Below are 15,750 nucleotides of genomic sequence, written 5' to 3' on the forward strand. Positions count from 1 at the left end.
GAACAATGTTATGTATGGAGGGATGAAAAGACAAACTGCTGCCACATTTTGAGTACATAACCATTTTTTTTTTAAATTTACTTTTTTTCTTAAAATAATTAATTTTTTATTATAACATCACTTAAGGTATATTATTGTCATATATTGATTAAAAAGAAATCTGAAATAACTGTAACTACTACTGCTATAGGTAATGTAAAACAAACATCTGATTTTGGGTACAGGCATTATAAATATTTTTAAATATATACTACTTAACCACAAATGTTTTTTCTATGTAATATTCAGCACATTAAAAATGTTTTTTTTATTAAAAAAATTTTAATTTATGATTATTTAAATACCTGAACTGTTAAATTTATAAACTTTTTATCATAAACTAATTTTTAACTCTTACCTATTTTTTCAGTATAATATATAATTTTTACTGATTGTAAAATTGTCCAATTTACTAATACTCCAATTATATTATTTGATATTTATGGCAGAATATCAATCACTGTCATTTAAAATCTCTAAACCTTTCCTGGAATAAAATTTCTAGGTAGTTATAAATTCATTATTAACCATTTTTTATGTTATTATAAGTTATTTTAAATGACAAACTATAATTTAAAAAAAAAAATAATATTGTAATTGCATTTTTAAATTGAGTTTTTAACTATTATTATAATATTATGTAATGTGGTGTATTATATATTATGTGTATTGGCGTATTGTAACTATATCAAGTAATGTTTTAAAAAACAATAAATTAATAATAAAAATTTGATTAAAACTAAAAACAGATTTTAATGACCTAGAGTTTATTCACAGATGTAAAACTATGATAAATATATTAGACATAAAATAAAAATTAAACTATAAATACTCTGAATTTGATTGATGACCTTTTTTTAAAAATTCCAATTTTGAAAAATTGTATGAACGATCCGAATGGTTGTTGTTCGTTTTATAACGAACAACGCTGCTTACCTGAGGGTATTTTAGTCAAAGCGTGTAATAACAGAAGACCGCAGACGTGTGATAGGACGGATAATATACAGGGGTATAGCTACGATTAATGTACAACCGGTGTTGCTTAATGACAAACAAGTGGATACATTTTTAAAAATTTTAATTATATTTATCTTACAGTAATAGAAACACAATATACACATGTAGGCAAATAATAATACGTAGATAGGTACTAAATATATTTAAAGATCGTTGGTTCAATCGTACTGTACAAAATGGGAATAATATATATTATAATGAACATCGAACAATACACTTATGTACGTCTTACATAAATAATAACATTGTTATAAATATAGGTACGGACGAAGGATGTGCATTAGCATTCAAAGGCAACGAGGCCGTCACGAGGGGGTGGATAAGAATAATGTAGGTACGAACTACGAACATAGCAGCACTGTACGATATATTAATACATTATAGTTATAAGTAATAATAACCTTTAATAATGTTGGGCTTGGCTGGTACCTCTACACCGAATTATTCAGTTTAATTATTTGAGATTATTGTATACTATCGCAAAGAGGTATGTACCTATGTAAAATGATGGAGTGTTTGTAAAGTATATTACTGAGGTTGGGAAAATATGACGAAAGGCGTTTGCAAATTTACAATAGGTGTCTACCGTAGTATACTCTAATGCAAATACATAGGTATACATTCATAGCCGTACCCAGAATGGCTTCAGGGCTGAACTCCCCCCCCCAACAAAAATGAGGAAAGTAAGAAAATTAGTAAAATCCTGAGCGTGCCTGTATACAATATAATAGATATTTAGATATTCGGAGTTCGGATTGTATGATAAGTCGACGATAGATGTCCTACGAGTTGATTCCGGGATTAACACACAGACTGTTATCATAATATAAATAGGTATATTATACGGAAGACCGAAGAAACGTGTAATACGATCAAAAATACGAAAAACTAGTGACTACTGTTACAGAAATTGGTCTACACTTTATTGTATATAGTACCTACATTTCGTTCAAAACTAATGACCGACGAAGTCCGCGTCGACGCAGTGACGTACCTATGTAATGAGTATATATACGGAGAACGTTTACCGAAAATCGGAATTATCGTAAACACTAAACAGTATATAATTTTAAACTCGAAATTTGAATTGAAGGTATTCATAAAATTAATATTATGTACCTACAACGAATCCGTTTTATATAGATATCGGTTTATGATTATGACATCAATGTAAATTGTAAGTACACAATTCAATAGGATAGGTATGTCAGAAAATATTTTTTTCTGAACAAGTTATATTGTGATGGATAGGCATCGATGTTCCTCAATTACGTATTTACATTGCGCGGTAGATAATTCTAGTATGGAACTTATCCTTACGTTTGTTTTAATCACAAGAAAATAAGGATTAATTAAAATTCAAAAAACAGAGTAACCTAACCTTGGTATTTATTATAACTTTAAAAAAACCAGCGCCGAGGTGAGAAATACATTATTTCCACCATTTCACCCCGGATAAAAATACACTGCGTCGAAGGAAACCGATCGTGTACATAAACAAACATTTTTCCTAGTATTTAGGAAAATTGGAGGAAGAAAATCGATAAGAGTGTTTTAAATAACCAGAATGAATAACTAATAAAAAAAATAATAACTAATGATACTCATACTTATGATTAATTTTTATTATTTTACAGTTTATAATTTAGTGTTACCTAATAAATGATAATTATGTTCACAATTATTACGATTTTTTAAGGGTCACGAAAAGTTTAATTTAAAATGTTAGGGTCACGCTCATAAAAGGTTGGGAAATCACTGCATACATTCTAGAAGTATCTATACGAAATCTTAATATTTTTTTAGCGTTCGTTCGTACCTATTATGGATAATAGGTGTGTCCATAAGTTCCGTATCATAATTATAAATAATAATAATAATAACAACAACAACAATAATAATAATAATAATAATTAATAGTAATAGGTTGTATCTTATATCATACACGCCGCTTATATGTTATATTGTACATTACGACTAGGTTAAATGAGGACTATGCTTTCAGGTTTTCAATTACTGCTTATATGCATAATATAAATGGGTAGGTATTTTTTTGTTATCAAGACATCTGTACATTTTTAACAACTTTCAAGAAAAACAAAAATCTGGTTTGCTCTTAATTAATTTTCATTTTAGGACCCATCATTTAAATTTCGGTTGAATTTTAATTGATTTTTTCTAATGCTTTAGCATTACTTACTATATAAATTTAATACTTTAAGACTTAATAGTCTATAGTCTATCCATATTAAATATATTATACAATATACAACCATACAGGGTGATTTACCAATTATGCTCACCCTCATTTTTCATTTAATAATGAATATCATTTTAAAAATATTTGTTTATTCTAAAATATAAAATATACTTAATGACCATATTTCTAAATTTTTAAGGTTTTTGTACTACTTAACGACAATAACGAGTGTCCTATGGGAATAAAAACTCTTGTCTTTCAAATGAGAACCCCATTTTTTACTGTAAATTATTTTTTGAAAATGTTGGTGTGCCTAATTTCTAAGGAGTAGTTTTTCAGCTATTTAAATATTTATATTAAGGATAATAGTCCTCAGAAATGGTTTTGTAAAAATATAAAATAAATGTAATAGGTATTGAATCTAGTGTTTATTATACCTGAATCATTTTTATTTTTTACAATATTATAAATGTTGATAGATGGATTGATATCAATTTGGTATACCTTTACTAAAACCATATTACCATCACATTGGTAGTATAGTTCACAAATCTTCCAAACCCATTATAATAATGGTTCTATTATTCTTAGTACACAAAGTTAAATAATACAATAAATACCAATCAAAAAAAAAAAAAAAAATACTATTTAAATTTACATTTTGATACGTAATCATTTTTAAAATATTACCTACTAAATAATTTACAGTAGAAAAGGGAATTCTCATTTAAGAGACAGTAGTTTGTATCTCTATGGGATATTCATTTTTCGTAGTACAAAAATCTTGTCATTTAAAATATGGCCTTTAAGTAGGTATATTGAAAAATTCCCGACACCAGATTTTGAATAACTGCGTTATTGAAGAATATGAAAGGGTGAGCAATAACCATGTTCAGCGAATCACCCTGTGATAAAAAACCTTTTAATTTTTTTTAAACCTTAAGTGACAAAGGACCCTTTTTTAATAGATTCTAATGTTTTAACATATACAATATCAAAATAATATAGTACTTGTAATATTTGTACCAACGATTCAGTTTATATTTCATTTATTAAATCCAATAGAATAAATAGGTAGTAAATATTAAAAAAAAAAAACTCAAACTAAAAATGAAAACTTGATTATTTCTCTTGAAAAGTTAAAAATGGAAAAAGGTACCTTTTAATAAATACCTACCCATTAAACATTTTTAATATAAACATTTAGTATGCACGTTGTATAGATATGGCCGAGTATCTTACATAGGTATTCAGTCAAAATATCCAAACTTAAATAATTTATTCATAAAGATTTTACGTCGATATTAGCTAATAAAGTTAGTAATAACGGAATAATATAATCTAAGCTCATTAAATTCAGATAATCGTATATACAGTGTGTTATATGACGTGTAGTCGATATTAGCGGAACATTCGATTTTCAAACTAAGACGTAAGACGTAGTATTATCAATTTAATATAATTCAATCGATTTGTTTAGTATTGATTCAGGTTAATATTACCAATACATAAATATTTGAAAATTATAATTGCGAAAATGCGACACTAGAACAAGCAGCTGACAAAATAATATAAGAGCACAATGTATAGGTACGCGAATTGGGTATTATCTGACCTGTCACCGTGGATCAAATCACACTCATAATTATTAACAGTTCAGTGTTACGAACGATAAATCTCCGAATTTGGATTATTCTTATTTACTTTTTCAAAACTTCTTTTACCGGCATACCTTTTTCCTGGATACACATTATTTCGTCTGTGGATATTTTGACCTATTAGAATACTTTTATGACACTACATGAATATTTCTAAATAATGTTATACCTGTCAAAGGAAATAGATTTACCATAATGTACTATATAATAATATTTTACTCTATACTCAAACACGTGACTCATTAGATGATCCTTTTTTCAACAAAATGGTGTGCAGTTGTTAAAATCGCCCTCGGTCTACCTTCCCGGCCCTTGAACGGCGAGTTTTGCACTCGACAGGACGCGCTAAGACATACACATTCTGTGGATTTATTATCATAATATATACATCACGCACAATTTTTCTTATACATAATAATATACTTAATGTGATTTTAGAGGTATATAATATAAATACACATAATATAATTATCGACAAATCAATATATATAGAGAACAGATGGTACTTAAGCAAACCTTTCGATCGTACCCCATCGAACGTTCGTTTTCCGTTTAAAACAATATTCGTATAATAGTAATAATAGTAATAATAATAATAATAATACGGACTCTGTTCCGCTACAATAGAACGCTGCACTCGACCGCCGCCGCGCTGCGTCTACCCGCACCGGTCATCACTCATCACCATCACCTCGGGAACGAGTCGACGGCCGTCGCCGCGAAGCTGCGGGCCTGGAGGTTCATGGACGCCGACCTGGGCGGGCTGCGGCGCGCCGGCGGTTTCTCGGCGATGGGCGACACCGACTTGCAGTACCTGAGCGACGTGGCGGCGGTGACCGGCCTGTGGTTCTTACTACGCGAGTCCACCCGGGCGACCACCACCGCCGTCGCGGCCGTCCCGTTGTCGCGTTGGCGTTGCTGCAGCGCGCCGCCGAAAGCCGACGCCGACAACAGACGGCTGCCGCCCGCCGCGACGGCCCTGGCCACCGGGCTCGGTCCGCCGTCGTCGACGCCGTCGCGGCACGTCTGTTGCTGTTGTCGCTGCTGTCGCTGTTGCTGGTGCTGTTGTTGTTGTTGCTGCTGTGATTGTTGTTGTTGTTGTTGTTGTTGCTGGTGCCGGTTGGACACGCGAAAACTGCTAAAGTTCACCAACCGGCCGGGTTGCGTGCGGTGGTACTGCGACTTGGTGCGCGTCAGGTTGTTGTTGCCTGCAACATCTGCAACACGCGCTCGCATCAGTCAAAACATCATCGTACACGACGGGACGTCGAGTTTAGGCGTTACGGGTGTCGTGGGTGGTGTATTTGTTATGTTATTATGCGTTTATTATATTTTATATACGTATTTATGTTATCACATTATGGCGGGCGGGTCGCAACAACGACATATTAGGTTAGATGTAAACCGGTGGCGCGCTGTAATATCTTATGTCGCGGGTAAGCGTTAAAATAAAACAATTAACTAGAGTTAATCTGTAAAAAAAAAAAAATGATATTTTATTGATACAATACCTACAGCGGAACTTCGATTATCACCGGACTAAAGCTCAGACAAATATGATCAAAAATATAGACGGCTAATCGGACGTTTGAACAATTTTGAAATTTTATGTTTTTTTTTTTTTTATGTAAACGAAAGTCGAAACGAAAAAATTGATTTTTAATTTTCGCACATTGTTGTATATGTGTATGTATTATTTTATTATAAAACTCTATAGTGTATAATAATTTGAAAATATTGACGTGATTGACGATCGTTTAAAATAAATCAAATTTTTTTCAACGATGATACATAATAAACCACTTGACTCGGCCATCAAAATCAAACTGATATGCGACTGACGGACCGAATGAATTTATCACACATTATCGAATTCTATTTTTACCATTACGGCAATTTTCAACAACGATAAATGTTTATTATTATAATGATAAATATTTTTCATTTATTAAATAATATTTATTTTTGAGTATCTATGACGGTTGAACGAAGTTCCAATGTATTCAAAACGTATTTATTAAATTTAATAAAAGTGTATTGACGATGTTAATTTTCCGATATGCTGCAGCGGCGCAATATTGGAATTACGTTTTTAAAATTATCGACGAGCCCTGATCGACACGGCAACATTCTTGTAATACCTAGTGCTCTCATCTTAAAGAAATAAAATATAAATAAATAAATATTGTCTGTACAAAAAAAAAAAAAATAATCTCACTTCTTTCGAAAAATAAAAATAATCTCACTTCTTTCGAAAAATACTGATAAACTGATATAAATTGAATAGACGTACAAGAATTAACGAATAGTAGTCATTTTAATGACGTATAAGTCACACTGTCGTTTAAAATAATGACTGTTAAGCTTTTTATTTCATCCTTTTGCCGGGCCATGCCGTTTACCTAGCTTGCCCTGACCGCACGCCACCGCTGTAAACATATTAATTAATATCTTAACGAATCGCCGTAGAGTGCTATAATGTGGTAACCGTTAAACACGATTTAGGTATAGTGACCAACGATTGGTCCATTAAATTGCAGAGAACCATTAAATCAATCGATTTTTTTTCATGTGATCCGGTATAATATTTTATACTCGTATATTTTAATTATACGTTGTACACTCGCATGAAAGTCTTTTTTCAGGAACTGAAATTTCGACGGTTTTTTTTTGTTCGGTTCCTGTCTCCGTATGTACGGTTCATAGAAAATACATAAATGGCGGTTTCAGTACTTAAAAATTAAAAGCACATATTTCTATAAATATAGTTATTAGGTTTTAATTAATTTCAATTTTAATGAGTGATTAAAAAAATAAATAGCAAATCAAAACGATCAAAACTATTGACGTCGCGGAAAAATACCTATTTAGGATTCTCAAAATATCGGATTTGGACGTTTTGGTTTTTAAAATATTTAAAATAGGGTTTTAATTTTAAAATTTTTAAAATTATAGTTCTTTTCTGTACAGTTCACACGCGCCGAGAGTATGGACGACAATCGTACTTTCCTTAGGTTAGGCTTTCTCTCTCAAATTACGAGTGGCGGACATTTACTTCGTATCATATAAAATACAAGATTACAATTGCATTTATGAAGCGACGACTGGTTTTCAAATCTCAGTATTCATATTTACGTGACGGTATTGTCGCGTATTCATAACAATTTTTATAAATAGTTGATAGTTGCACATTTGTGACATTAAAGGTACGGTTTCCCTGCAGTGTCCAGCGTCAACTACTGGTCTGGACATAGTAAGCGTCATGACACGCCGCACTGTTCCACTCTTTGACGCTGCAGGGAAACCGTACCTTAAAGCTTTTTATTCTGAGCTAATTCAAAATCACCACAACTAAAGACGTGTTAGACATATTAAAATGCAGGTTAGCAGCTAGGCCCAACTATTACGAGCTTCGTGCACTTAAAAAAAAAATTATTAATTTGATAAAATTGAGTATATCTGTATATAAATACACAGTGGCATATTTACCCCCACCTCCCCCGTAAATACTGTTTTTATGTTTTAAATGTTTGGTTAAATAATAAACAATTGATTGACAATTTTATGTATAAGTAGGTATATGTTTCGTTCATGAAAACACGCGGAAAAACGTATCTGAGATTACATCATATTGATATAGAAATTAAATAGTCAATTTTGTTGACCAAAATTGAGCTACTGAATAAGTGTAGTTCCTTAAATATAAATTATCTTTCATATTAGTCATAAGGAATAAGAAAAAACAAATATTTAAATCTCATAATATTTATGATAATTCATTCACATTGATTATTACTATATTATATTAAAAGTTGAAAAAAAATCAGATATAATGATAATATCATTGATACTCATATTTGGAAAATATCACATTAGAAACAAAACCGTAGAACAGAACCAACCGTTCATTAAAAATCACGAACTAATATTATATATGTATATGTTAGGATGTCCATAGTTAAATTATGATAATAATGATTACTTAAAAATAAAATAAAGCAAAATCATAAAAGGTGAGACATAATAATGTCTCATAGGCCATAACGCAACGGTAGGTAATCACTACAGTTTTCCGATTCTCCCTGCACGCCTGTTTGAATGAGACAAATTCAACATCGACTTGGTGTGTCTGCAACTAGTATAGATACTATATATACTATATATACTATACTATATATTCCAATAATAATAATAATTAAAAAAAGAGAAGCTATTTATAATATAAATATAAAAACGAAACGATTATAGTACATAATATATGTTAACATATTATTATTACATTCAAGTTTGGTAAAATACATTTTATTTAAATATAATAAAACCAAATCATTTATCTGCGTTCTAATTGGGTATGTGTTGTCTCATTGTTGTTTCGAGTTATGGTACTTCGCTACTGTTATGGTTTTTCCTTTATAATAATGTATATTGTTCTCAACTACAATAGAAAACGCGCGATCTAAATTTATAGGACATGCTCCAACAGAGTTTTATGCCAAAGTGATAAAATATATAATAAATAAAAAACAAATTAACACACGAAAAAAATAATATAAGTTCCGGGAGGTGATGGTATATATCACTTTCCGTAATTGCGCCACTGGGCTATATTGAAATCGAAATAAATACTCATTCATTGTGCGCGGACGTGAAATAGTTGCTCGGCAATATTGGAATTCGCCAAAAACGTATACAGCAGTCAACTGCAAAGAAAACGACTGCGGTCGAAATACCGATTGGAAAAAAACGTTTTAGTCGTGTATAGTTCAACCTTCGACAAAAATTTGACGTGCTTCGTACAGAATAACTGAACGTCATTCCTTAAATGTTTTTATCCAATTGCGGTTCAACATATAATCAAACTTGTTGGGCTCTCCGTATACCTTTATTTGCATATATATATATACATAATATAGTTATATATTTTTTTCTATAGGTTTTTCTCTTCGTATTAAAGCTGCGAGTCATAAAAAAAACCTCGTTTTTCTAAACGGTATATAGGTAGGAACATCACATATTAACATGCATGTAAATGTCACACCATGTAATATAATGTGAAAACATAAAACGCACGTTTTCACTTTGAAATTTGTTCCGCTTTAACGGAGGATGGTAGACTCGTATACAAAAATTCATCATAATCTTTCAAAAATATTAGACATGTAAACTTCTATAAAAATATTTTAATGCATAACTGTTGTATTTGAGTGCACATTTACATTTTATATAATAAGTATCTGTATATACATGTACTACATTTCAAAGTTTAAGTTAAATATAATATATTATTTAGTTACTTAAAAGTTGAAGTTTGAAAAAAAAATAACAAGGATTAAATAAAATATGTAAAATATATATATATGTATAGTAACAAAAAGAGATTTTTCATGCTTTTTTTTCTGGATGATGAGCATGGAAACTGAACACGCTGCATAAGATAACGAATGTATATATATATATATATATATATATATATATATATAACACACTATAAATAATTATATATAAGTTCAGAAAACGTGAAAAACCGAGAAAGTTCTAACGTTTCATTTTGTGATACGATGGTGAGTAGATTATTAGCATGATATAACATAGTTTATTTATTATAATACTTTTACATAATGTAGTATTTTATTCCGCAACCGAGACGTGCTTGTGAACAAGGAACTGTATTTTCTGCATGTGATGACTATATATTATTATATTAGGTCCAAAACGGATCCCCGCGTCGACAACGGTTTTGGATATCTCACACGACCATCCCGTAACGGACCGTGCTGCTGCAGTGTGTAAATATCGATTTTATATTCTCCACACGCGTGTCATCATCATACATATTATATATATCTGCGCCCACTGTCTGATCATTCCTGTAATAATATGTGAATTTTGTTGAAAATAGGGGTGGTCGACGACGTCCTGCAGAAAATCGGGTGTCATCTGATCGAAAACAGAATAAATAAATTCAACATACAGCGAGATTGAACAAAATTAAATTTGTCTTACGGGTGTAATTCGCTGTAAGTACAATATGCGCGTATAATTGAGAATTAAAAGGAACTAATTTGGAAAATTTTCATTTAAGATAAATGATAAACAAATGGTGAATATTTATTGTGCAAGATGTCATAAAACCAAACGTTGATATTTTAACGATGTATTATAATTTATAATTGTCTTGACATTTTACAAAAATAGATATCGTGAAACAAGTGAATGAAATTGTTCAAAAGTATTTATGTCTCGTATTATGATAGACATTTTAATATCAATCATACTATGTCGACGGAGATTCAAATAACATATTTTGCCATTTTTTTTTTTTAGAAATTTACAATAATTTCATACTGTCTATTTACCGATTTACAGCTGTGTGATAGTTTTGACTTGAACTTTTGATCTACGATAGGTACTTTATTATGATAAATCATTATTATAGTGATGCGTTGATAATACGAATATTTTCACTTTATTCGATAATCTTTATTTCGATCTCGAATAGGATGACCCGATTTTCTTATTAATCACGGCCACTGTTGTTTCCAACAAACTAATGCTATTAAGGTTGCGACATTTAAACACAGTCGAACTGACTGTTCATGGCTACATGCAGCTAACGTCACACTGATGACTATATAATAATACAAATAACACATAGATAGGTATATATTATAAACTATAGCGGAACAGACAAATTACAATAACAAACGAAAAGCTCCTGAAATGTTATTCTAACGACTAGACCGAGAATAGATTTTGCTGGATTCCTGTGAACATTATAACATTTAACACACTTACATTAAATGCGCCAGATAAGTTTGTAAAACGTTTTAGTGTAAATCTCAAACACAACTGTTTTTGTGTTGATTTAAGTATTTTTTTACGACAGAGTAAACATATATGTTATATATGTACGTGTTGGAATATTTGTATAATAACGATATACAGGTATTGTGTGTCTAAAGAATTACAGTAGTGTTGTTGTTTATGCATCCGTGAAGCAAGGATGATTGTCTTGTGATATTTTTTTCTAATAAATTACTAGTTGGATATTAAAAGATCTAACACATTTTTAAAACGATAGATAAACATGAAAAAACTTTTGTAATTAATTTTTGAAAAGTTTATTTCTTTTTAAAAGGTAAAACTGTCGTTGCCCGTCGGTGGTTGTAATGTAATAGTTTTAAATTTAATTTTTAGACTTATAAAACAAGCTTTGTTTACCAACACCTTTATATGACCATACATTTATATTACAGGCCAAATCAAAACAAACGAAACCATAAATGAACAATAAATATAGTTATTAAAAACACAAAACACAAAACAAAAATTTAATTTTCAATGGTACTAATAAGTTAGGTTAAGTTAGGTAAATTATTATCGAGGTTTAGCGCCTTGTTACATTAACTTAAATATATTTGTTTATTTTGTATATATACAATAATTTAATGATTTGTATAGTCAATAAATAATGGTTTTGAAAAAAAGTGTTCAGTAAATGAACATAAAGATTCTCTAAAAACATTTTTTTTTTTTTTTTAAAACAATAGTTTCAATAAAGTTAATTAATTAATTTTTATTTATTGATATACAAACACAAATTAATTATATATTGTTATCAACATTTTTGTTTCTCGACATTGATTCTTATAAATAATATATATTTTTAGAGTGTAATAAAGATATTCGTATATGGTGGCGTGGTGTGGACTCTAGAGATAAAAACTTTATGTAAATTATTTTAGACAATAAGTACTTTGAAAACTAGAGACTATCTATTTAAATACTAAATATACACTGTGGAATATAATATAATAGTTGAAATTAAAAATTGATTATAATAAGGTAATATTTTAGTAAAATTCTAGTTTCTAGAGATTTAACACATAATTTTTTTCTTCAATTAAGATGTTTCAGTTTTTTTCACCAAATCAAAAATTTAATTATGCACTTAATTTCTCAACTAATTTATTCTTTCAATTAGTTTAGACATTATTATATTTATTTATTTATTCAATTAAATAATGTACTTTTCTTTTAATGATCAATCAACATTAATGTATAACATTTTTTTATTGTACCTAATAGTTTACGAGTATAATAAACTTAAAATGTTGTAACAAATTCAAAAAAATAAATAATAAATAAAATACCTATTATCCAAAACTTTACAGCATCAAAATCATACACGATAAAGTACTAACATATTAGAAACAGTTTACATGAGTAAAACGTAATGGCATTAAACAGTTAAAGAAATAACTTTTTATATTAAAAGTTTTAGCAAAAATCAAAAAAAAAATATCATTAAAGTCCAGCTCTTTAGTTCTAAAAATACTTAGTGAAGTAGATATAAACAGTTGAACAAATAAATAATTTCTATTAAATTATTCCCGTAACACACTCCTGCGAGTATAAATTAAAAATAAAATGTTTAATCAATAGGTATGTATAAACTATGTATACTGAATACTGTATAGCCCGGAAAGCCGTAACGAAAATCCATCTATTATTTGTTGAAAAATAAAAATTCAGTTATTAGTAAAAGTAAATCGTTGGATAATGAATTATTATTTATGATGGCATAAAAATATGTCAAACACGTACCTATATCTTTATATTTTTTGTACAGTTTTTTATTTATGGAAAAACATCGGCTGTCAGAAAAAATGTATGTATTTGACTCTTTTAACAGTAAAAACTCACTACATTGGAAAGTATTAGCAGTTAAAAAAATATTTTTTATACAATTTGTTGTCATCATAAAACAAAAATATTGAAACAATGTTTTCTATTTTTATCGTTAGTTATTCGTAGAACTGTTTTGAATCATAAAATGTATTTTAATTTTATGTTCCAAAATAGAATGTTTTTCTGCGAATTTATATATCTAAAAATCCGATTTCGGACGAGTAATTAATTAGTTCTAATTTATAAGTGTTTAAAGTTTAGAGTGGAGTCGAGCGGTGCAGAAGTACCTTGCACATTGTTGGTCTACTACAATTTTACTTTGTGTCGTCGATCATCAAAACTTTAAACATTCTTAAGAAAAAAAAACAATTTAAAAAACGTTAATAGTTTTCGAGATAATCAGTGTTTACTGCTAAAAGAATTACCTAGTAAATATAAATTGTTTCCGTAGAAATTATTTTGCATTACATGAACATTGTGATTTTTACATATTTTTTTCACTAAATAAATCACGGCTTACGGGTTTACATACATCAGCTGCGCTTAGTGCTTACTGCTTATTACATTTGAATGTTGATTTATAAAAAGATACTGGTTTATTTGATTTTGGTAGATAGGCGCACGGTATTCTATAAATACCTAGTATTATATTATTATTGTAATTAATCTCGTTTTTTCGGTATTCACAGCTAAATCGGTTTATCGCGTTATCACGACGTTCATATTATTACAGTTATTTTGTTATATGTATATATATATATATATAATATTATTGCGACGATTATGACGTTAGGATTAAGTCGTTATAACTACAGTATACCACGCAAACACGGTAATACTGTACGCTCGATAGATATCCGTTCAACGATTGCGTGGGATTAATGTTAGATATTAGATTATTGCATGAATAATAATATTTGAATAATATTATATTGCGGTTTTCAACAGAAACCGAAATCAAAAGTTTTTAAATTGTGGTGAATATTTTATCCCGCAAGACAGTATATTACAAGACACAAAATATTATGACCCTCGTATTCGATCGATTTAAGACTCTTCAAACTAATCTTACCAATAGTTAGCCCGGTAGTCACAAGAGGTGTTTTTACGATAACTTGTTCTAAAGGTTAACCTTGTTAACCATGTTTCTCGCAATATCCTAGCTGCACATAAATATCCAAGTTGTCATTAGTAGAAAATCAGTCGACGAAAAAAATTTTAATTATTTTTTTTCTTTGTAAAATTGGGTGAAATAAAATAACAAATTATCTTTCTATCTTTTCGTGCTCCTTATATTATAATATCTTGCCCTCCACGGAAAATTTTGGACTAATACTGTCAAAGATTCGGTTCGACGTATAAAAAGATTTAAGATCCCTGGGGTTGTGGATGAGGAATATCGGGTGTTGTATACGACAACAAATTCACCCTGTATACTAGACATAAATCCTTTTCGGGCATCTTGTTGACCCGGAGATTCGTGTTACACATAATACGTTTGCCCGAACATCGTGTCATTATAATAATCATTATTATATCTACACGTACGCTGTACGCTATATATTATTATATTCACAACGACGGGTACAAAGTATCATATTACTGTAATAACCGAATCGCGAGCAGATTCAACAAATCACATATTATATCGTTGTCTACCTAGGTATCTATTTATTTATATAAGTGTATAAAAATGAATGTTTCTTTGTCCGCTATAGACTAAAAAAACTATACTGGACCGTTTTCAATAAAAGTTTATATCAATAGATTCCTCGGTACCTATGAGGGTTGTCGCAGTTTATTTTTTCAACTCGTATATACCGCTATCGCTATGCTATTGCTATAGATCACACATGTATTATTTAGATTTGGCTCCCGAAAATCAAATATTTATTTGCTTGTTTAAATAGTTGCCATTGATTATAGATTATATTGATATTATAGAAATATATGGCATAATCAATTTTTTTTTAAAATAAATTTAAAAAAAAAAACAAATCTTAAAATCAAATACTTATGGTCGTATCTTGAAGATACATATAGCAACAACATTAAAAAAAATATATCGCCTTGTGCTCACGCCCCCGTCTTCCCGTAAATACATCACTGCACATATACACATATTATGTAAAAAAAAAAAAGTCT

The 15,750-nt window shown here is 29.6% G+C and overlaps 1 protein-coding gene across 4 annotated transcripts in view; it reads right to left on the reverse strand.

Moving 5' to 3' along the window:
• Positions 1 to 1,100: 1,100 nt before the first annotated feature.
• The window catches only part of LOC132927173 (adenylyl cyclase 78C), a 127,557-nt gene continuing 112,907 nt past the window's right edge, over positions 1,101 to 15,750 (reverse strand). For 2 of the 4 annotated variants that reach the window (XM_060991651.1, XM_060991660.1), the window contains one exon: positions 1,101 to 6,131. In XM_060991651.1, the coding sequence (XP_060847634.1) occupies positions 5,602 to 6,131 (530 nt within the window). In that variant the 3' untranslated portion in view covers positions 1,101 to 5,601. Of the gene's footprint in view, positions 6,132 to 10,274; positions 10,782 to 15,750 lie in introns of those variants that run through there. The other 2 variants (XM_060991665.1, XM_060991674.1) reach the window with 2 other exon arrangements.

Source organism: Rhopalosiphum padi, chromosome 1 (genome assembly GCF_020882245.1).
Source record: "Rhopalosiphum padi isolate XX-2018 chromosome 1, ASM2088224v1, whole genome shotgun sequence".
Taxonomy (NCBI): domain Eukaryota; kingdom Metazoa; phylum Arthropoda; class Insecta; order Hemiptera; family Aphididae; genus Rhopalosiphum; species Rhopalosiphum padi.